The 23,748-nt window shown below is 27.8% G+C and overlaps 1 protein-coding gene and 1 long non-coding RNA gene across 3 annotated transcripts in view; one reads left to right on the top strand and one right to left on the bottom strand.

The window, feature by feature from the left end:
* Nucleotides 1–23,748, top strand: part of LOC145271376 (uncharacterized) — a 68,371-nt gene that overhangs the window by 29,830 nt on the left and 14,793 nt on the right. Inside the window, exon 1 of one of the 2 annotated variants that reach the window (XR_013865843.1) lies at nt 1,051–1,224. The exons of the other annotated variant lie outside the window; for it this stretch is intronic. This is a non-coding gene — a long non-coding RNA (uncharacterized LOC145271376). Of the gene's footprint in view, nt 1–1,050; nt 1,225–23,748 lie in introns of those variants that run through there. 2 annotated transcript variants of the gene reach the window in all.
* On the bottom strand, nt 4,304–5,059 carry LOC145271124 (uncharacterized). The gene has a single exon (XM_080126666.1). The coding sequence runs from the start codon at nt 5,057–5,059 to the stop codon at nt 4,304–4,306; it is 756 nt and encodes a 251-aa protein (XP_079982792.1).

The raw sequence follows: 23,748 nt of genomic DNA, 5'->3' as shown, positions 1-23,748 counted from the left end.
ACTCGAATAAACCTAGAACCCCATCTTCCAACATAGATCCCTACTACCACTATTTTGTGCCAACTCACTGCCATCGTTTATGCTATTCTTACAAGATGCATTCACGCATGGATGCGCATAGTAAGGTGACTTGTCACATTGCGGAAGCACCTGTTAAATGTTGTACAAGTTCTATAATTGAATAACCTCCAAAAAAAAAAACGAAAAATAATAATGCTTTATATATCAAAAATTGAAGATAAAAAATCAATAAATAATGTATTCAAATTTAAAACAACAAAAAGTATTTTTTAGAAATTTACCTGTAAAGTCCGAAGTTTTTAACCTTTTTTTTTTTAAAAAAAAAAACACGTTTTACAAAAATGATTTCTATTTCATTCAATGTTTTTTTTTGTTGTTTTACTTTTTTAGATATTAAACAAAAAATCACTCCATAAAGTGGAAATTAAATGTATTAAATCAAAAACTCGTGTATTTTTGGAGAAAAGAAAAAAAATTTCTAGAACTGTTTTTTTTTAAGGCAAAAAAAATAAAAATAAATTTTTTTGCACAAACAAGGTTTATTTTTTTAAATCACTATTTTAAGACTTTACTTTACTAATTATCTCTGAAATAGTTAAAAAAAAAAACCCAAAAAACTAATATTTATCTTTCAAGTTAAGTTTAAGTTTCTAACGACGGCGTAAAAAACATTTCACGTGTATTTTCCCCCGTAACTTTAGTCACGTATATGGTTCTTTTTCAGTATCTTCATTTTTCATGTGTTTAGTAAACTGCACAAGCACCAGATTAACTTTAGACTTGAATGTTTCAAACGCAATACAAAAGAAAAAGAAAAGAAAAACAGGAATCTAAAATAAATAAATAAATAAAAATACGAAAAGGCGGCTTTAAAAACTATCAGTTTCGCCATTAAATTGCACGTGCAATGAATAATGAAATTAATAAAGATGAAACTTGTAATCTGTTCTCTCTCATGTAAATATTAAAATGTTAAATAAAATAATGTTAATTTTATCCGTGAAATTCACCAAATAGATCGGCTCTATTTCGAAATGAGTTCTTTTTTTTATTTTTCCTCTTCAATTTTGTTTTCTGCGAACTTGCTCTTCCGTTCGTCATCTTGAATGTTATGTTGAGCTTGTAAAGTCAATCACATTTGAAAAATCATTTCCTTTATAAAAGCAGATAAAGTTAATCGAAAGCAGATTATAAAACAAAAACGTAAGTATTACTACATGAATTTAGTATCAATTTTTGCGCATTTGCAGAATACGTTAAAAATGTAAGGGAGATAACTACATTTACTAAACGAATAATCCTAATGAAAATGTTGATTTATTGCTGAAATATTTGGCGCAAGTCTATAAATGGTCCGCAAGCAATCTTTTTTACTATAAAAATCTGAAAAAAAAATCTTTACAATGTACGTACTTGTCACTACATGAAAAGGTCATATTCCAAAAATCACGTAAAGCGATCAAGTAGTTTTTTTTTTTTATTTAAGAATCGAAGAAAAACTTCCCACCATCTTGTTTTTGAATGATACACTGCTAGCGACACCTATTGGAAATGTTGGGAATATAAGACCAGAAAGGGGCAGACACTCGACTTTCCACACTATAGAAAAAAAAAAAAACTTGGAAAGTTAAGACATTTATAAGTTTTTGAGGATATTGAAAACGAAAATAACGTTTAAAATTCCAGTAAACGAGTAGTTTCCAAGATATGAAGAATTTTACGTAAATTGAGCACCCACACATTGACGCTTCCAACAAAAATTTGGCAAATGTGTATTTCAGCGGCGTAAATTCAAGTTTAAGAAGCAAAATGACTTGTCAGAGAGATGTCCCCTTTGCAACCACTTGCCCTGACAGCAACCACTTAGCGACCCTCCCTGCAACCATGTGCCCTGGTTGCAATCACGTGTGTGCCTATAGTGCAACCACGTGGGCCAATGACCCAAAAACATATACAAGACATCTGGATACAAGCTTGAAATATATTGAAACACAGCTGTTGTGTTCAACAAAATTGTATATTTTGAATTTAACTCCCCAAATAAAAAACTTGGCCATAAAGTGGGTGATCATTATATGTTCAATTATTATAAAAAAGTGATACCCCACTTTCTTTAAACTAACATTTCTTCATATCTTGGAAACTACTAAGCCTAGTAACATGATTTGGGAACAATTATAAATAATATAGTAATTAATTATAAATAATACAGTAATTAGTAGTAAAAAGTTTCTATACATCCGTATATATAGTGACGCCAAAAAGAAAGTCCGCATTTGTCATTTTTTCAAAAACTGCAGATTTAAGCTAAATTGCATGCATATGTTTAAACAACCTCACACCTCATTTGGTTCATCTTTTATTCCTCTATAATTTTACCTGTTCATGTTTGACTTTTGGTTGAAGTATTGTAGTTTTCATTTCAATTTAGAAAATAATAAAATCAAGAAGGTAAAAACTGCAGCAAAAAATGAGCTTTACCTTAGCTTAAAATATCTTTTAAGCAACAAAGCATTTCTAATGGTAATTGTTGTTGCAGGTTATTCAACGTTACATTTAGAGTAACACGCCCACTGGCAACCACGAGCAAAAAAGTCGTATCTCTGTGTGGTCCAATAAAATATTTCCAAGTGGTTGCACCAGGGAAAAATGGTTTCACTGAGGGCATGCTGGGGCCAGCAGAGACTCACACAACATTAGCAAGGATTTAAGAAGCAAAATGACTTGTCAGAGAGATATCCCCTTTGCAATCACTTGCCCTGACAGCAACCACTTAGCGACCCTCCCTGCAATCATGTGCCCTGGTTGCAGCCACGTGTGTGCCTATAGTGCAACCACATGGGCCAATGACCCAAAAAATATACAAGACATCTGGATACAAGCTTGAAATATATTGAAACACAGCTGTTGTGTTCAACAAAATTGTATATTTTGAATTTAACTCCCCAAATACAAAGTAGCCAGCTGCTGAGGCTAGACCTATCGTTTAGAATGTAACCGGGCTGAAAACAAAAAGGAACAGGATTGTATTGTATGCATCAAATTTAGGGTCTAGACATGTTCGCTTCCAGTTCCAGTTTGTACAGAGAATGTTTCCCAAAGTGATCTGGCACAAGTTATTTTCTTGTTTCCAGTGGTTGGTGATTCGTCAATGACAATGTCCGTGGATTCTGCCTCTGTGATTGCTTTCTCTATTTCGAAAGTGTCATCTCCCAAAAGGTTGTCAAAACCTTCATCAACGAAGTCGAAGTCTGAATTGTCATCTAAATCCATTTCAGATTCATCGGCACTAGTGTCGCTCTCTTCAATGACCTTCTTTCTCATGACTTTTCTTGGTTCGATCCACATTTCGTTCTTGAGCTCTTTTTGCCTCCATCTGTCTCTTCCTGCTTTCCTTTCGTCTTTGAATTTCCACTTCTTTCTCTTTCATTCACTCAAGTCTCAGTTTAGCAAGTTTTTCTCTTTTCTTTTTCTTTTTTTCATTTTCTTCTCCATATCCAGTTTTCATTTTTCCTTTCTTTCCCTTTCCTCTTTTTCCACCCTGTCTTTGGTCTTCAAGTGTTCAATTAACTTGTTTCCACTCATCAATGAAGGCAGCTGTTGTACTTTCCGCTTCACAGTGCCTTCTTTGATGGTTGGTCCAGTAAGCGGGTCTTCAGTAGGCCTGTTTACTGATGGGTGGTTTGACTCTGAAGATTCCATGTGGGTCACATGAACAGAGTGGCTCACAATGACCGAATGGTATTGCTTCCACAAGGAAAAGAGGCTGTCTGGGCAATCATAGCCTTCTTCAAGTCTTTTGAAATACAAGTTCAATGTTGTTTCGCCAATCTGGACACAGATCATTATATATTTCCTCGCAATTTGAAGACAAATTTGATCTTTCATCAGAACATGCACTTGTGCTTGCTGTGGGGTTGGGTGCTGGAACTGACAATGAAGATGATGTTCCTGTTGGCATCGGCAAGGAAGATGATGAAGATGATGCAGGAGCTGGCAATACAGGTGCTGCCACTGATGATGAAGATGATGCAGGCGCTGATGATGAAGATACTGTTGCTGGTGCAGGTGTTGGCATTGGTAGGGAAGATGGTGAAGACGATGCTGGCGCTGGCAATGCAGGTGTTGGCACTGATGATGAAGATAACACAGCAGGAAATTGTGTAACTGAAGCACTGGTTTGATCCTCTGCTGTGATTTCTGGCAATATCTTCTGCCACTCAATGTTGTCTGGATCCAGTGGATATATGCCACTGTTCCTGAAAGCTTGTGGGGCCAGATCTCACTTGATGGTAGTTTCATATGCCTCTTTGAAACCAAGTGCGAATGTGTGCTTGGTGACAATTTCCAGTTCATTTTGTTTTTTGGCGGATTTCCGCCATTCTGCTTTCATTGTCTTGAAAAGCCCAACATCCAATGGCTGCATAAAATGGGATGCATGTGGAGGTAGTGCATACAGGATGATGCCATTGTCCTTGCAAAAAGTCGCTTCAATGGACTGGTGACTGATATGTCCATCAACCAGAAGGAGGATGGGCCGCTTCACATGGGCTGTTTGGAGGTGGAAGACCTTTTGCAACCAGTCCAGGAAGATGAACTGATTTGTCCATCCATTTTTTGACTTTGTGATGAATGAATCGTCAAACACTTCCTGTAGTCTGAATCCCCTGAACTGTGTGCCAGGATAGATCATCATTGGGTGCACAAAGTGTCCACTCGCACTGCAGCATACAAGAACGTTAATCATTGTCTTTTGTTCACTGCCAACTTGATAAACAAATTTTGTCCCCACAAAAGACAGAACTTTCCCAGAGGAAGCATCTAAACTTAAGCCAGACTCATCACAGTTGTAGATCCTTGATGGATCTAGCAAAATACTGGCATCAATGTCAGTGATGGTGGCTTGGAGATCAGCAAACCACTTCATTATGGATGATTTTCTGACAAGAGCTCTTTGCTTTCCAAGTTTTTGAGAAGTACGCAGAACTACTTCCGGATGCCTTTTCTTGAACAAACGGCACCACTTTTCAGATGGCATGTTAGCTGGCCATTTTGTTGTTCGCCCCCCTTGCATTCAGCATACCTTGGACTGTCAACATTAGCTCCTGTTTTGTTTGTCCAAAGTCTCTATGTGATGAGTCTTTGATGAACTTGACGATTTCTCCCTCTTCTTGGTGTGTGCGATAAGTCTGGGGTGCTGTGGTGTCCATCTTTCTTCTGCCAGTTATTTTACAGGCAAATGTTCCCCATGGAATGTTGAAAGCAGACGCTACCTCCCTCTTTGACATGCCATTGCTCACTGCTTGAAGGGCATTCTGCAAGTTCTCTTGGGTCCACTTTGGCTTCATTGTAGACCTAAACAAACAGAGGAGAGAAAAAATAAAAAGACCTTATCAAATCTTTTTTGTACACACACACACACACACACACACACACACACAGAGACAAACCCACAGGCATACACACACAGACACACACACAAAGACACACATAGAGATAGATCTACATACTCACAGAGACAAACAGACACACACAGGGACCCACACACACACACACATACACACACACACACACACCACTCTCTATCTCTCTCCCTCAATGAGTCAGAGGTGGCCTGTTTTGTGCAGATTTGAATTCTGCCATACAGGTAGATCTAGATCTAGATTATAATGTTTCTGAGCTCTTGGGGCAGGAACAACTTACTAGAGTCTACCAAACGACTACGAACTTGCTTTTGGTTGCACAAAGGACATGAAATATTTTCTTCTGTCCTCACTGCAACCACATTGGCTGCAAGTGGGCAATATTTATTTCAGCCATGCCCTAAGTGCAACCACTGCTTCTCTGTGGCTATTTACTGCCAAGAATATGATTCATATGAATAAATAACACTCCTAACATTCCATTAACAGGATGAGTTGATGTACAGGCAGAAAGCAACATAAGCATGTGCAAAAATGTCAACAACTCACCGAAATTTCGCTGAGCGATGTTTTTGTGCAACCAGAACTTCAGATCAACTTGTGCCAAGCATATGCACCAATGGTGAACCGGAAGTGAAAAATGATGTTAGAGTTAAATCAAGGGAAACCACCAACGAACTTATTCCCTTCAAACTTCACTGGTGACAGAGCTACACAAAGTGGTTGCACTGAGAGCTGGTTGCAAGCTGGGCAAGTTACTCTAGTCCATATTCTTCGACTTTCACTTTGTGATCGCCAACTTTCTGGTTTATCTAATAAAGTAATTTGCATTAATGCTAGGCGCACAGTTGCAAGGTGGTAGAGGTTCAGTTTTGGTGTGAGTGTTATTAGTGCCAATGGTCCAGGGCCTATATTTATAAAATAACAAAATCAAGAATACAAAAGCTCTGAAGCAAAAAATGAGCTTTACATTAATATGTTGAGTGAGCATTTTCTACACCACTTGGGTCGGAATTTTGATAATAATACTATCTTCATGCAGGATAATGCTCCATTCACCCAGCTGGCAATGTATGGTATTCCCTGTTTATATTGGCCTGCAGAATCTCAAGACCTCAATCCCATCGAAAACGTATGGCATTACATCAAGCAACAGTAACACAATGATGAAATTTTAAATCTGAAAGAACTTATATTAAGTAGATATCAAATCTGAAGGACTTATATTAAGTAGATATTAATAAGTCCCTCGAACCTAATATTTTTTCTAACCTCTTTATCTCTAACCTTTTTATTATTTTAACCTTTTCTTTTTTTTTAAATGGAGAGTAGATAATGCACTGTGGATGTGTTATCAGCAGCTCCAATAACTGTCGCTTCTCCTTATTTGTCCTTCAGTCCTCATTTCCAATGAGTGATTTTTCTGATAAAGGGTGAAGAAAAAGCTGCTTTCTAGGTCGGCAGTACTTGCATGAACAGTAGCCTGAGATGTCGGAAATTTTCTGTTTCTATGTCTATTCTTGTAGCCATGTCACTAGTAAGGGTGCTGAAGGTAAACGTTTCATCTGGGCTGATGTTATCCGCCTGATAGTCAGGGACCCGAACCTTGGATTAACCGCTTAGGAGACTGTCCTATCAGCAGGTGCAAAGTACTGGGGCTGCTGTATTGCCATTTGGTGAATGGATTCTGAACCATGCAGTAGTTTCTGGTGGGATCTCTCAATGTCATAGTAGTGGGTAATTGTTACGGCTTTACCTTATCATGTGCTTAAAAAAATTCCTGTCTTTTTCTCTTACTTTCCCTCTCTAACCTGCTGTAACTAAGTCTGTCGACCTGTTCCACAAATCTCAAAACCTCAACATGAATTATCTCCAGAAAAAAACAATGAATAAACCTAGAACCCCATTCTCCAATGTAGACCCATACTACTGTCTCCTTCTCTAACATCAGGGGTCTACATTCCAACTTTACAGAGGTTAAAACCCAATTGCAGGAGACGAAACCGGACATATTGTTCCCGAGTGAAACTGGCATAGGGTCGACCACTTTCCTAGATGAATTCATAATTAATGGATACTCTAACATCTAAATCGGACCCCAAGATCGGCATAGGCATGGAATATGTGCCTACATTAAAGATGGCTTTCCGTGTGGGAGGGATATCTCCAGGGAACATCCTAATTTACCTTATATGTGCTTCCGGGTTGCACTTGCTTACACCACTGCATTTATATTTACCCTCTATCGCCCCCACAACAGCGGAGTTAGTGTCTTTAAGAGCATATCTGAGAAAATTGACCACATCCTGTCTACTCATCCTTCGGCTAACATTCACATCTGTGGTGATTTCAATGTCCACAATGTGGAATGGCTGACCCAGTCGAACAAGAGAGATGATGAGGGGAGGTTCTGTCATGATTCTCCATTGCCTATGATCTCACCCAGATTGTTCACGAACCCACCGGTGTGCCTGATAATACCGGTCAGTATGCAAGCCTTCTAGACCTTTTTCTCACAGTTTTCCCTGCGCTATGTTCATGTCCCATTCTATCTTCTCTGGGATCTTCCAACCACTCGGTTGTATCAGTTAAGATAAAAATGACATGCAAAAAGTCCTCACCGTATAGTATATTGATACTCTATGGCTGACTGTACATTTTTTCTGAAAAGGATGTGTCCTCTATACTATCAGACCTGACCGAATGGTTTATTGTAGGTATAGACCGATTCATACCATTCAAAATATTCTAACAAAAACCTACCAGCCAGTGTTCTCCCCAGAATGTGCTGCTGCTATCGGGCACAGAAATCACTTTCTCCGTAGTTACGAACATAATAGATGTACTGAGACTAAAGCTGCTTTCAGGACTGCCAGCAACCATTGTAAAAGAGTAATAAAAATACAAGAGAGCTATATGCTCAGTCCATTAAATCCAAAGTAGCTGAGCAGTAGCTTGGTTCCAACCAGTTTTGGCAAATAGCAAATAGAAAACAGGATCCTGAACAGAAGCATGCGTTCTATCCCAACCATCAACAATGGACCTGACGTCATCTCGTCAGCACCAGACGAAGCCAAACTATTCGCCAAGAACTTTGCAGCTAATTCTACCCTCTGCAATCAATGCCATCAACTCCCCGTATTTCCTCCTATAACCGACAACACACTATGAAACATACAATTATCTGTGTGTGATGTCACCAAACTAATAAAGAACCTTGATTCCAGTAAAGCAACTGGCCCTGACGGCATTCCAATTATAGTATTGAAAAAGCTTTAACCAGAACTTGCCCCCATACTTACAAAACTGTTTAAGCGTTGTCTTAAAGAGAAGTGCTTCCCAACACCAAAAAAAACCATCATCAGTATGCCCATCATTTAAGAATTTGGGTGGTAGGTCATCTCCCTCTCAGTACAGACCAATAAGTCTCCTGTGTGTCGTGGGTAAGCTGCTGGAATCCATATTAAATAAAGAAGTAGTCAACCACCTCAGCAGAAATAGCCTTCTTGGTGACATGCGAAATTGTTTCCGTTCTGCTAGATCTACAGCAGATGTACTAACGGTTATATCTCATAGGATAAGTGAATCTCTCAACAAAGGTTTCCTTTCTAGGGCAATTGCTCTTGACATATCAAAGGCCTTCGATAAAGTATGGCATAAAGGCCTACTCACAAGATATCCAGCTATGGTATAACTGGAAATGTTTTGTCAATTATTAAAACATTTCTCTCAGATCGGCTCATAAGAGTAGTGGTTGATGGGCAGAAATTAGAAGCCCACAGTATTAATGCTGGGCCCAACTCTTTTTCTTATCTACATCAATGATCTCCCAAAACACATGCAATCATTCGTTTATATCTATGCTGATGACACGGCCATCTATGGCAACACATCAAAGGCCGTAAATGACAAAGTTCCCTCTGTTTCTCTCTTCTCTGACCTTGAGTGCATGGTACAGTGGAGGAAGAGGTGGCTGGTTACCTTTAATGCATCTAAAACCAAGCTTCTAAACATCATGAACGCTTTGATCCCCATCTGGCATCAATTGAAATGGATGGCTCTCATCTTGGGGAGGCGCCGTTTTGACAGACTTCTTGGATTGACCGTTTCTCCTGATCTGAAATGGAACACGTACATCACATCTGTTGCCAAGGTCGTTGGAAAAATGGTGGGATCCTTCTACCGCTCCAGAAGATATCTCACTGTTGAGACAATTCTCTATCTATATAAAAGCCAAGGATGGAGTACTGCTGCCATATCTGGGTAGGAGCTGCTAAAAAACTCTATCCTGCCTTGACAGAGTACAAAATAGACTTTGTAGCCTAGTGGAGGATGCCCATTTCATTTCCATGCAGTCTCTCTCCCACAGAAGAGACGTTGCGAGCCTGTCATTGTTTTATCGTTATTTCCATGGCAAGTGCTCGTCTGAGCTCCAATCTTTTGTCCCCCCTCCCAAATCTTTCACAAAAAACACCCGTCTAGCTGAAACCACTGCCAATAATTTTCCCCACTCTTTATCTGTGCCTAAATCAAAACGTAGATTCCATGAACAAAGCTTCTTTTTTAGAAGTGCACACCTGTAGAATTCTCTTCCGTTTGCCTGATGAACCGCTCCCTTAAGTAAGACACTTTATCAGATCTCTATTACTAACGATTACTACGATATTGTCCCACTGATTACTGTACATGCAATAACCCTTATCCCTGAGTAGCATCTGGGCTTTGATAAGTGATGACGTAAAAAAATTAAAAGATTTTTTTAAAATAGTGCAGATCACTAGCACCAAATGAGCACCCACTTTAAGGCCACATGGTGATAATTTTTTTGGTTACTTTCGACCTTAACAATCACTTTTAACATGACGATTTCTGCAGTTTTTTGTATGCTGAAAACGAATATTTCATTAATTTTTCACAATGTAAAGAATTGGCCACTACTGATAACATAAGCAATTACAATAAGGGCGAAGAATTTAATACTAGGTGCACAGTTTCAATGCTATAAGGTGGTTGAGGTTCAGTATTAGTGCCTATAGTTCATTTGCAATGTCGAATTAATTCTACTAAGTACATTAATTGTTGATTGAGCATATTTTACCCTATTTTGGCCGAAATTTGGATGATAATCCCATCGTTATGTAGGATAATTCTTCCATTCACTAAACTGACAGTGCCAGGAGATTACTTGAAGCGCATGATATTCCATGTTTGAATTGGCCTGCACAATCCCCAGACCTCAATCCTATCAAAAACGTATGACATTATATCAAGCTACAGCTACACAATGACAAAATTTCAAATCGGGAAGAATTTTGAACAAAAATGAAAGTGAAATGCGATTCCCTTTCACCGGAGTTTCTGCTGAAGCCCAAAATATTACAGGTTGTCAAATTGCAGAAGGACTATACTACTAAATATTAATTAGTTCATTGTGTTCTTGTTGTATTTGTGTTGCAGTAATATTCTAAAATTATATTAAAATACAATTTTCTTGTTGTATTTGTGTTGCAGTAATATTCTAAAATTATATTAAAATACAATTTTCTTGTTGTATTTGTGTTGCAGTAATTTTCTAAAATTATATTAAAATACAATTTTCTTGTTGTATTTGTGTTGCAGTAATATTCTAAAATTATATTAAAATACAATTTTCTTGTTGTATTTGTGTTGCAGTACTTTTCTAAAATTATATTAAAATACAATTTTCTTGTTGTATTTGTGTTGCAGTACTTTTCTAAAATTATATTAAAATACAATTTTCTTGTTGTATTTGTGTTGCAGTAATATTCTAAAATTATATTAAAATACAATTTTCTTGTTGTATTTGTGTTGCAGTAATATTCTAAAATTATATTAAAATACAATTTTCTTGTTGTATTTGTGTTGCAGTAATATTCTAAAATTATATTAAAATACAATTTTCTTGTTGTATTTGTGTTGCAGTAATTTTCTAAAATTATATTAAAATACAATTTTCTTGTTGTATTTGTGTTGCAGTAATATTCTAAAATTATATTAAAATAAAATTTTCTTGTTGTATTTGTGTTGCAGTAATATTCTAAAATTATATTAAAATACAATTTTCTTGTTGTATTTGTGTTGCAGTACTTTTCTAAAATTATATTAAAATACAATTTTCTTGTTGTATTTGTGTTGCAGTAATTTTCTAAAATTATATTAAAATACAATTTTCTTGTTGTATTTGTGTTGCAGTACTTTTCTAAAATTATATTAAAATACAATGTTTTTGTTGTATTTGTGTTGCAGTACTTTTCTAAAATTATATTAAAATACAATTTTCTTGTTGTATTTGTGTTGCAGTAATATTCTAAAATTATATTAAAATACAATTTTCTTGTTGTATTTGTGTTGCAGTAATATTCTAAAATTATATTAAAATACAATTTTCTTGTATTTGTGTTGCAGTAATATTCTAAAATTATATTAAAATACAATTTTCTTGTTGTATTTGTGTTGCAGTAATTTTCTAAAATTATATTAAAATACAATTTTCTTGTTGTATTTGTGTTGCAGTAATATTCTAAAATTATATTAAAATACAATTTTCTTGTTGTATTTGTGTTGCAGTACTTTTCTAAAATTATATTAAAATACAATGTTTTTGTTGTATTTGTGTTGCAGTACTTTTCTAAAATTATATTAAAATACAATTTTCTTGTTGTATTTGTGTTGCAGTAATATTCTAAAATTATATTAAAATACAATTTTCTTGTTGTATTTGTGTTGCAGTAATATTCTAAAATTATATTAAAATACAATTTTCTTGTTGTATTTGTGTTGCAGTAATATTCTAAAATTATATTAAAATACAATTTTCTTGTTGTATTTGTGTTGCAGTAATTTTCTAAAATTATATTAAAATACAATTTTCTGGTTGTATTTGTGTTGCAGTAATATTCTAAAATTATATTAAAATACAATTTTCTTGTTGTATTTGTGTTGCAGTAATATTCTAAAATTATATTAAAATACAATTTTCTTGTTGTATTTGTGTTGCAGTAATATACTAAAATTATATTAAAATAAAATTTTCTTGTTGTATTTGTGTTGCAGTAATATTCTAAAATTATATTAAAATACAATTTTCTTGTTGTATTTGTGTTGCAGTAATTTTCTAAAATTATATTAAAATACAATTTTCTTGTTGTATTTGTGTTGCAGTAATATTCTAAAATTATATTAAAATACAATTTTCTTGTTGTATTTGTGTTGCAGTAATATTCTAAAATTATATTAAAATACAATTTTCTTGTTGTATTTGTGTTGCAGTAATATTCTAAAATTATATTAAAATACAATTTTCTTGTTGTATTTGTGTTGCAGTAATATTCTAAAATTATATTAAAATACAATTTTCTTGTTGTATTTGTGTTGCAGTAATATTCTAAAATTATATTAAAATACAATTTTCTTGTTGTATTTGTGTTGCAGTAATATTCTAAAATTATATTAAAATACAATTTTCTTGTTGTATTTGTGTTGCAGTAATATTCTAAAATTATATTAAAATACAATTTTCTTGTTGTATTTGTGTTGCAGTAATATTCTAAAATTATATTAAAATACAATTTTCTTGTTGTATTTGTGTTGCAGTAATATACTAAAATTATATTAAAATACAATTTTCTTGTTGTATTTGTGTTGCAGTAATATTCTAAAATTATATTAAAATACAATTTTCTTGTTGTATTTGTGTTGCAGTAATATTCTAAAATTATATTAAAATACAATTTTCTTGTTGTATTTGTGTTGCAGTAATATTCTAAAATTATATTAAAATACAATTTTCTTGTTGTATTTGTGTTGCAGTAATATTCTAAAATTATATTAAAATACAATTTTCTTGTTGTATTTGTGTTGCAGTAATATTCTAAAATTATATTAAAATACAATTTTCTTGTTGTATTTGTGTTGCAGTAATATTCTAAAATTATATTAAAATACAATTTTCTTGTTGTATTTGTGTTGCAGTAATATACTAAAATTATATTAAAATACAATTTTCTTGTTGTATTTGTGTTGCAGTAATATTCTAAAATTATATTAAAATACAATTTTCTTGTTGTATTTGTGTTGCAGTAATATTCTAAAATTATATTAAAATACAATTTTCTTGTTGTATTTGTGTTGCAGTAATATTCTAAAATTATATTAAAATACAATTTTCTTGTTGTATTTGTGTTGCAGTAATATTCTAAAATTATATTAAAATACAATTTTCTTGTTGTATTTGTGTTGCAGTAATATTCTAAAATTATATTAAAATAAAATTTTCTTGTTGTATTTGTGTTGCAGTAATATTCTAAAATTATATTAAAATACAAATTTCTTGTTGTATTTGTGTTGCAGTAATATTCTAAAATTATATTAAAATACAATTTTCTTGTATTTGTGTTGCAGTAATTTTCTAAAATTATATTAAAATACAATTTTCTTGTTGTATTTGTGTTGCAGTAATATTCTAAAATTATATTAAAATACAATTTTCTTGTTGTATTTGTGTTGCAGTAATATTCTAAAATTATATTAAAATACAATTTTCTTGTTGTATTTGTGTTGCAGTAATTTTCTAAAATTATATTAAAATACAATTTTCTTGTTGTATTTGTGTTGCAGCAATATTCTAAAATTATATTAAAATACAATTTTCTTGTTGTATTTGTGTTGCAGTACTTTTCTAAAATTATATTAAAATACAATTTTCTTGTTGTATTTGTGTTGCAGTACTTTTCTAAAATTATATTAAAATACAATTTTCTTGTTGTATTTGTGTTGCAGTAATATTCTAAAATTATATTAAAATACAATTTTCTTGTTGTATTTGTGTTGCAGTAATATTCTAAAATTATATTAAAATACAATTTTCTTGTTGTATTTGTGTTGCAGTAATATTCTAAAATTATATTAAAATACAATTTTCTTGTTGTATTTGTGTTGCAGTACTTTTCTAAAATTATATTAAAATACAATTTTCTTGTTGTATTTGTGTTGCAGTAATTTTCTAAAATTATATTAAAATACAATTTTCTTGTTGTATTTGTGTTGCAGTACTTTTCTAAAATTATATTAAAATACAATGTTTTTGTTGTATTTGTGTTGCAGTACTTTTCTAAAATTATATTAAAATACAATTTTCTTGTTGTATTTGTGTTGCAGTAATATTCTAAAATTATATTAAAATACAATTTTCTTGTTGTATTTGTGTTGCAGTAATATTCTAAAATTATATTAAAATACAATTTTCTTGTATTTGTGTTGCAGTAATATTCTAAAATTATATTAAAATACAATTTTCTTGTTGTATTTGTGTTGCAGTAATTTTCTAAAATTATATTAAAATACAATTTTCTTGTTGTATTTGTGTTGCAGTAATATTCTAAAATTATATTAAAATACAATTTTCTTGTTGTATTTGTGTTGCAGTACTTTTCTAAAATTATATTAAAATACAATGTTTTTGTTGTATTTGTGTTGCAGTACTTTTCTAAAATTATATTAAAATACAATTTTCTTGTTGTATTTGTGTTGCAGTAATATTCTAAAATTATATTAAAATACAATTTTCTTGTTGTATTTGTGTTGCAGTAATATTCTAAAATTATATTAAAATACAATTTTCTTGTTGTATTTGTGTTGCAGTAATATTCTAAAATTATATTAAAATACAATTTTCTTGTTGTATTTGTGTTGCAGTAATTTTCTAAAATTATATTAAAATACAATTTTCTGGTTGTATTTGTGTTGCAGTAATATTCTAAAATTATATTAAAATACAATTTTCTTGTTGTATTTGTGTTGCAGTAATATTCTAAAATTATATTAAAATACAATTTTCTTGTTGTATTTGTGTTGCAGTAATATACTAAAATTATATTAAAATAAAATTTTCTTGTTGTATTTGTGTTGCAGTAATATTCTAAAATTATATTAAAATACAATTTTCTTGTTGTATTTGTGTTGCAGTAATTTTCTAAAATTATATTAAAATACAATTTTCTTGTTGTATTTGTGTTGCAGTAATATTCTAAAATTATATTAAAATACAATTTTCTTGTTGTATTTGTGTTGCAGTAATATTCTAAAATTATATTAAAATACAATTTTCTTGTTGTATTTGTGTTGCAGTAATATTCTAAAATTATATTAAAATACAATTTTCTTGTTGTATTTGTGTTGCAGTAATATTCTAAAATTATATTAAAATACAATTTTCTTGTTGTATTTGTGTTGCAGTAATTTTCTAAAATTATATTAAAATACAATTTTCTTGTTGTATTTGTGTTGCAGTACTTTTCTAAAATTATATTAAAATACAATTTTCTTGTTGTATTTGTGTTGCAGTACTTTTCTAAAATTATATTAAAATACAATTTTCTTGTTGTATTTGTGTTGCAGTAATATTCTAAAATTATATTAAAATACAATTTTCTTGTTGTATTTGTGTTGCAGTAATATTCTAAAATTATATTAAAATACAATTTTCTTGTTGTATTTGTGTTGCAGTAATATTCTAAAATTATATTAAAATACAATTTTCTTGTTGTATTTGTGTTGCAGTAATTTTCTAAAATTATATTAAAATACAATTTTCTTGTTGTATTTGTGTTGCAGTACTTTTCTAAAATTATATTAAAATACAATGTTTTTGTTGTATTTGTGTTGCAGTACTTTTCTAAAATTATATTAAAATACAATTTTCTTGTTGTATTTGTGTTGCAGTAATATTCTAAAATTATATTAAAATACAATTTTCTTGTTGTATTTGTGTTGCAGTAATATTCTAAAATTATATTAAAATAAAATTTTCTTGTATTTGTGTTGCAGTAATATTCTAAAATTATATTAAAATACAATTTTCTTGTTGTATTTGTGTTGCAGTAATATACTAAAATTATATTAAAATAAAATTTGCTTGTTGTATTTGTGTTGCAGTAATATTCTAAAATTATATTAAAATACAATTTTCTTGTTGTATTTGTGTTGCAGTAATATTCTAAAATTATATTAAAATACAATTTTCTTGTTGTATTTGTGTTGCAGTAATATTCTAAAATTATATTAAAATACAATTTTCTTGTTGTATTTGTGTTGCAGTACTTTTCTAAAATTATATTAAAATACAATTTTCTTGTTGTATTTGTGTTGCAGTAATTTTCTAAAATTATATTAAAATACAATTTTCTTGTTGTATTTGTGTTGCAGTACTTTTCTAAAATTATATTAAAATACAATGTTTTTGTTGTATTTGTGTTGCAGTACTTTTCTAAAATTATATTAAAATACAATTTTCTTGTTGTATTTGTGTTGCAGTAATATTCTAAAATTATATTAAAATACAATTTTCTTGTTGTATTTGTGTTGCAGTAATATTCTAAAATTATATTAAAATACAATTTTCTTGTATTTGTGTTGCAGTAATATTCTAAAATTATATTAAAATACAATTTTCTTGTTGTATTTGTGTTGCAGTAATTTTCTAAAATTATATTAAAATACAATTTTCTTGTTGTATTTGTGTTGCAGTAATATTCTAAAATTATATTAAAATACAATTTTCTTGTTGTATTTGTGTTGCAGTACTTTTCTAAAATTATATTAAAATACAATGTTTTTGTTGTATTTGTGTTGCAGTACTTTTCTAAAATTATATTAAAATACAATTTTCTTGTTGTATTTGTGTTGCAGTAATATTCTAAAATTATATTAAAATACAATTTTCTTGTTGTATTTGTGTTGCAGTAATATTCTAAAATTATATTAAAATACAATTTTCTTGTTGTATTTGTGTTGCAGTAATATTCTAAAATTATATTAAAATACAATTTTCTTGTTGTATTTGTGTTGCAGTAATTTTCTAAAATTATATTAAAATACAATTTTCTGGTTGTATTTGTGTTGCAGTAATATTCTAAAATTATATTAAAATACAATTTTCTTGTTGTATTTGTGTTGCAGTAATATTCTAAAATTATATTAAAATACAATTTTCTTGTTGTATTTGTGTTGCAGTAATATACTAAAATTATATTAAAATAAAATTTTCTTGTTGTATTTGTGTTGCAGTAATATTCTAAAATTATATTAAAATACAATTTTCTTGTTGTATTTGTGTTGCAGTAATTTTCTAAAATTATATTAAAATACAATTTTCTTGTTGTATTTGTGTTGCAGTAATATTCTAAAATTATATTAAAATACAATTTTCTTGTTGTATTTGTGTTGCAGTAATATTCTAAAATTATATTAAAATACAATTTTCTTGTTGTATTTGTGTTGCAGTAATATTCTAAAATTATATTAAAATACAATTTTCTTGTTGTATTTGTGTTGCAGTAATATTCTAAAATTATATTAAAATACAATTTTCTTGTTGTATTTGTGTTGCAGTAATATTCTAAAATTATATTAAAATACAATTTTCTTGTTGTATTTGTGTTGCAGTAATATTCTAAAATTATATTAAAATACAATTTTCTTGTTGTATTTGTGTTGCAGTAATATTCTAAAATTATATTAAAATACAATTTTCTTGTTGTATTTGTGTTGCAGTAATATTCTAAAATTATATTAAAATACAATTTTCTTGTTGTATTTGTGTTGCAGTAATATACTAAAATTATATTAAAATACAATTTTCTTGTTGTATTTGTGTTGCAGTAATATTCTAAAATTATATTAAAATACAATTTTCTTGTTGTATTTGTGTTGCAGTAATATTCTAAAATTATATTAAAATACAATTTTCTTGTTGTATTTGTGTTGCAGTAATATTCTAAAATTATATTAAAATACAATTTTCTTGTTGTATTTGTGTTGCAGTAATATTCTAAAATTATATTAAAATACAATTTTCTTGTTGTATTTGTGTTGCAGTAATATTCTAAAATTATATTAAAATACAATTTTCTTGTTGTATTTGTGTTGCAGTAATATTCTAAAATTATATTAAAATACAATTTTCTTGTTGTATTTGTGTTGCAGTAATATTCTAAAATTATATTAAAATAAAATTTTCTTGTTGTATTTGTGTTGCAGTAATATTCTAAAATTATATTAAAATACAAATTTCTTGTTGTATTTGTGTTGCAGTAATATTCTAAAATTATATTAAAATACAATTTTCTTGTATTTGTGTTGCAGTAATTTTCTAAAATTATATTAAAATACAATTTTCTTGTTGTATTTGTGTTGCAGTAATATTCTAAAATTATATTAAAATACAATTTTCTTGTTGTATTTGTGTTGCAGTAATATTCTAAAATTATATTAAAATACAATTTTCTTGTTGTATTTGTGTTGCAGTAATTTTCTAAAATTATATTAAAATACAATTTTCTTGTTGTATTTGTGTTGCAGTAATATTCTAAAATTATATTAAAATACAATTTTCTTGTTGTATTTGTGTTGCAGTACTTTTCTAAAATTATATTAAAATACAATTTTCTTGTTGTATTTGTGTTGCAGTACTTTTCTAAAATTATATTAAAATACAATTTTCTTGTTGTATTTGTGTTGCAGTAATATTCTAAAATTATATTAAAATACAATTTTCTTGTTGTATTTGTGTTGCAGTAATATTCTAAAATTATATTAAAATACAATTTTCTTGTTGTATTTGTGTTGCAGTAATATTCTAAAATTATATTAAAATACAATTTTCTTGTTGTATTTGTGTTGCAGTAATTTTCTAAAATTATATTAAAATACAATTTTCTTGTTGTATTTGTGTTGCAGTAATATTCTAAAATTATATTAAAATAAAATTTTCTTGTTGTATTTGTGTTGCAGTAATATTCTAAAATTATATTAAAATACAATTTTCTTGTTGTATTTGTGTTGCAGTACTTTTCTAAAATTATATTAAAATACAATTTTCTTGTTGTATTTGTGTTGCAGTAATTTTCTAAAATTATATTAAAATACAATTTTCTTGTTGTATTTGTGTTGCAGTACTTTTCTAAAATTATATTAAAATACAATGTTTTTGTTGTATTTGTGTTGCAGTACTTTTCTAAAATTATATTAAAATACAATTTTCTTGTTGTATTTGTGTTGCAGTAATATTCTAAAATTATATTAAAATACAATTTTCTTGTTGTATTTGTGTTGCAGTAATATTCTAAAATTATATTAAAATACAATTTTCTTGTATTTGTGTTGCAGTAATATTCTAAAATTATATTAAAATACAATTTTCTTGTTGTATTTGTGTTGCAGTAATTTTCTAAAATTATATTAAAATACAATTTTCTTGTTGTATTTGTGTTGCAGTAATATTCTAAAATTATATTAAAATACAATTTTCTTGTTGTATTTGTGTTGCAGTACTTTTCTAAAATTATATTAAAATACAATGTTTTTGTTGTATTTGTGTTGCAGTACTTTTCTAAAATTATATTAAAATACAATTTTCTTGTTGTATTTGTGTTGCAGTAATATTCTAAAATTATATTAAAATACAATTTTCTTGTTGTATTTGTGTTGCAGTAATATTCTAAAATTATATTAAAATACAATTTTCTTGTTGTATTTGTGTTGCAGTAATATTCTAAAATTATATTAAAATACAATTTTCTTGTTGTATTTGTGTTGCAGTAATTTTCTAAAATTATATTAAAATACAATTTTCTGGTTGTATTTGTGTTGCAGTAATATTCTAAAATTATATTAAAATACAATTTTCTTGTTGTATTTGTGTTGCAGTAATATTCTAAAATTATATTAAAATACAATTTTCTTGTTGTATTTGTGTTGCAGTAATATACTAAAATTATATTAAAATAAAATTTTCTTGTTGTATTTGTGTTGCAGTAATATTCTAAAATTATATTAAAATACAATTTTCTTGTTGTATTTGTGTTGCAGTAATTTTCTAAAATTATATTAAAATACAATTTTCTTGTTGTATTTGTGTTGCAGTAATATTCTAAAATTATATTAAAATACAATTTTCTTGTTGTATTTGTGTTGCAGTAATATTCTAAAATTATATTAAAATACAATTTTCTTGTTGTATTTGTGTTGCAGTAATATTCTAAAATTATATTAAAATACAATTTTCTTGTTGTATTTGTGTTGCAGTAATATTCTAAAATTATATTAAAATACAATTTTCTTGTTGTATTTGTGTTGCAGTAATATTCTAAAATTATATTAAAATACAATTTTCTTGTATTTGTGTTGCAGTAATATTCTAAAATTATATTAAAATACAATTTTCTTGTTGTATTTGTGTTGCAGTAATATTCTAAAATTATATTAAAATACAATTTTCTTGTTGTATTTGTGTTGCAGTAATATACTAAAATTATATTAAAATACAATTTTCTTGTTGTATTTGTGTTGCAGTAATATTCTAAAATTATATTAAAATACAATTTTCTTGTTGTATTTGTGTTGCAGTAATATTCTAAAATTATATTAAAATACAATTTTCTTGTTGTATTTGTGTTGCAGTAATATTCTAAAATTATATTAAAATACAATTTTCTTGTTGTATTTGTGTTGCAGTAATATTCTAAAATTATATTAAAATACAATTTTCTTGTTGTATTTGTGTTGCAGTAATATTCTAAAATTATATTAAAATACAATTTTCTTGTTGTATTTGTGTTGCAGTAATATTCTAAAATTATATTAAAATACAATTTTCTTGTTGTATTTGTGTTGCAGTAATATACTAAAATTATATTAAAATACAATTTTCTTGTTGTATTTGTGTTGCAGTAATATTCTAAAATTATATTAAAATACAATTTTCTTGTTGTATTTGTGTTGCAGTAATATTCTAAAATTATATTAAAATACAATTTTCTTGTTGTATTTGTGTTGCAGTAATATTCTAAAATTATATTAAAATACAATTTTCTTGTTGTATTTGTGTTGCAGTAATATTCTAAAATTATATTAAAATACAATTTTCTTGTTGTATTTGTGTTGCAGTAATATTCTAAAATTATATTAAAATACAATTTTCTTGTTGTATTTGTGTTGCAGTAATATTCTAAAATTATATTAAAATACAATTTTCTTGTTGTATTTGTGTTGCAGTAATATTCTAAAATTATATTAAAATACAATTTTCTTGTTGTATTTGTGTTGCAGTAATATTCTAAAATTATATTAAAATACAATTTTCTTGTTGTATTTGTGTTGCAGTAATATTCTAAAATTATATTAAAATACAATTTTCTTGTTGTATTTGTGTTGCAGTAATTTTCTAAAATTATATTAAAATACAATTTTCTTGTTGTATTTGTGTTGCAGTACTTTTCTAAAATTATATTAAAATACAATTTTCTTGTTGTATTTGTGTTGCAGTACTTTTCTAAAATTATATTAAAATACAATTTTCTTGTTGTATTTGTGTTGCAGTAATATTCTAAAATTATATTAAAATACAATTTTCTTGTTGTATTTGTGTTGCAGTAATATTCTAAAATTATATTAAAATACAATTTTCTTGTTGTATTTGTGTTGCAGTAATATTCTAAAATTATATTAAAATACAATTTTCTTGTTGTATTTGTGTTGCAGTAATTTTCTAAAATTATATTAAAATACAATTTTCTTGTTGTATTTGTGTTGCAGTAATATTCTAAAATTATATTAAAATAAAATTTTCTTGTTGTATTTGTGTTGCAGTAATATTCTAAAATTATATTAAAATACAATTTTCTTGTTGTATTTGTGTTGCAGTACTTTTCTAAAATTATATTAAAATACAATTTTCTTGTTGTATTTGTGTTGCAGTAATTTTCTAAAATTATATTAAAATACAATTTTCTTGTTGTATTTGTGTTGCAGTACTTTTCTAAAATTATATTAAAATACAATGTTTTTGTTGTATTTGTGTTGCAGTACTTTTCTAAAATTATATTAAAATACAATTTTCTTGTTGTATTTGTGTTGCAGTAATATTCTAAAATTATATTAAAATACAATTTTCTTGTTGTATTTGTGTTGCAGTAATATTCTAAAATTATATTAAAATACAATTTTCTTGTATTTGTGTTGCAGTAATATTCTAAAATTATATTAAAATACAATTTTCTTGTTGTATTTGTGTTGCAGTAATTTTCTAAAATTATATTAAAATACAATTTTCTTGTTGTATTTGTGTTGCAGTAATATTCTAAAATTATATTAAAATACAATTTTCTTGTTGTATTTGTGTTGCAGTACTTTTCTAAAATTATATTAAAATACAATGTTTTTGTTGTATTTGTGTTGCAGTACTTTTCTAAAATTATATTAAAATACAATTTTCTTGTTGTATTTGTGTTGCAGTAATATTCTAAAATTATATTAAAATACAATTTTCTTGTTGTATTTGTGTTGCAGTAATATTCTAAAATTATATTAAAATACAATTTTCTTGTTGTATTTGTGTTGCAGTAATATTCTAAAATTATATTAAAATACAATTTTCTTGTTGTATTTGTGTTGCAGTAATTTTCTAAAATTATATTAAAATACAATTTTCTGGTTGTATTTGTGTTGCAGTAATATTCTAAAATTATATTAAAATACAATTTTCTTGTTGTATTTGTGTTGCAGTAATATTCTAAAATTATATTAAAATACAATTTTCTTGTTGTATTTGTGTTGCAGTAATATACTAAAATTATATTAAAATAAAATTTTCTTGTTGTATTTGTGTTGCAGTAATATTCTAAAATTATATTAAAATACAATTTTCTTGTTGTATTTGTGTTGCAGTAATTTTCTAAAATTATATTAAAATACAATTTTCTTGTTGTATTTGTGTTGCAGTAATATTCTAAAATTATATTAAAATACAATTTTCTTGTTGTATTTGTGTTGCAGTAATATTCTAAAATTATATTAAAATACAATTTTCTTGTTGTATTTGTGTTGCAGTAATATTCTAAAATTATATTAAAATACAATTTTCTTGTTGTATTTGTGTTGCAGTAATATTCTAAAATTATATTAAAATACAATTTTCTTGTTGTATTTGTGTTGCAGTAATATTCTAAAATTATATTAAAATACAATTTTCTTGTTGTATTTGTGTTGCAGTAATATTCTAAAATTATATTAAAATACAATTTTCTTGTTGTATTTGTGTTGCAGTAATTTTCTAAAATTATATTAAAATACAATTTTCTTGTTGTATTTGTGTTGCAGTACTTTTCTAAAATTATATTAAAATACAATTTTCTTGTTGTATTTGTGTTGCAGTACTTTTCTAAAATTATATTAAAATACAATTTTCTTGTTGTATTTGTGTTGCAGTAATATTCTAAAATTATATTAA

The sequence above is a fragment of the Euprymna scolopes genome, chromosome 46 (assembly GCF_053919585.1).
Source record: "Euprymna scolopes isolate OS-2025 chromosome 46, ASM5391958v1, whole genome shotgun sequence".
Taxonomy (NCBI): Eukaryota; Metazoa; Mollusca; class Cephalopoda; order Sepiida; family Sepiolidae; genus Euprymna; species Euprymna scolopes.
This window is presented reverse-complemented; position numbering and strand designations above follow the sequence as displayed.

Excerpts from the sequence above, each read along its gene's own strand:
- LOC145271124 (XM_080126666.1), bottom strand. The coding sequence starts at position 5,059 with ATGCCATCTGAAAAGTGGTGCCGTTTGTTCAAGAAAAGGCATCCGGAA.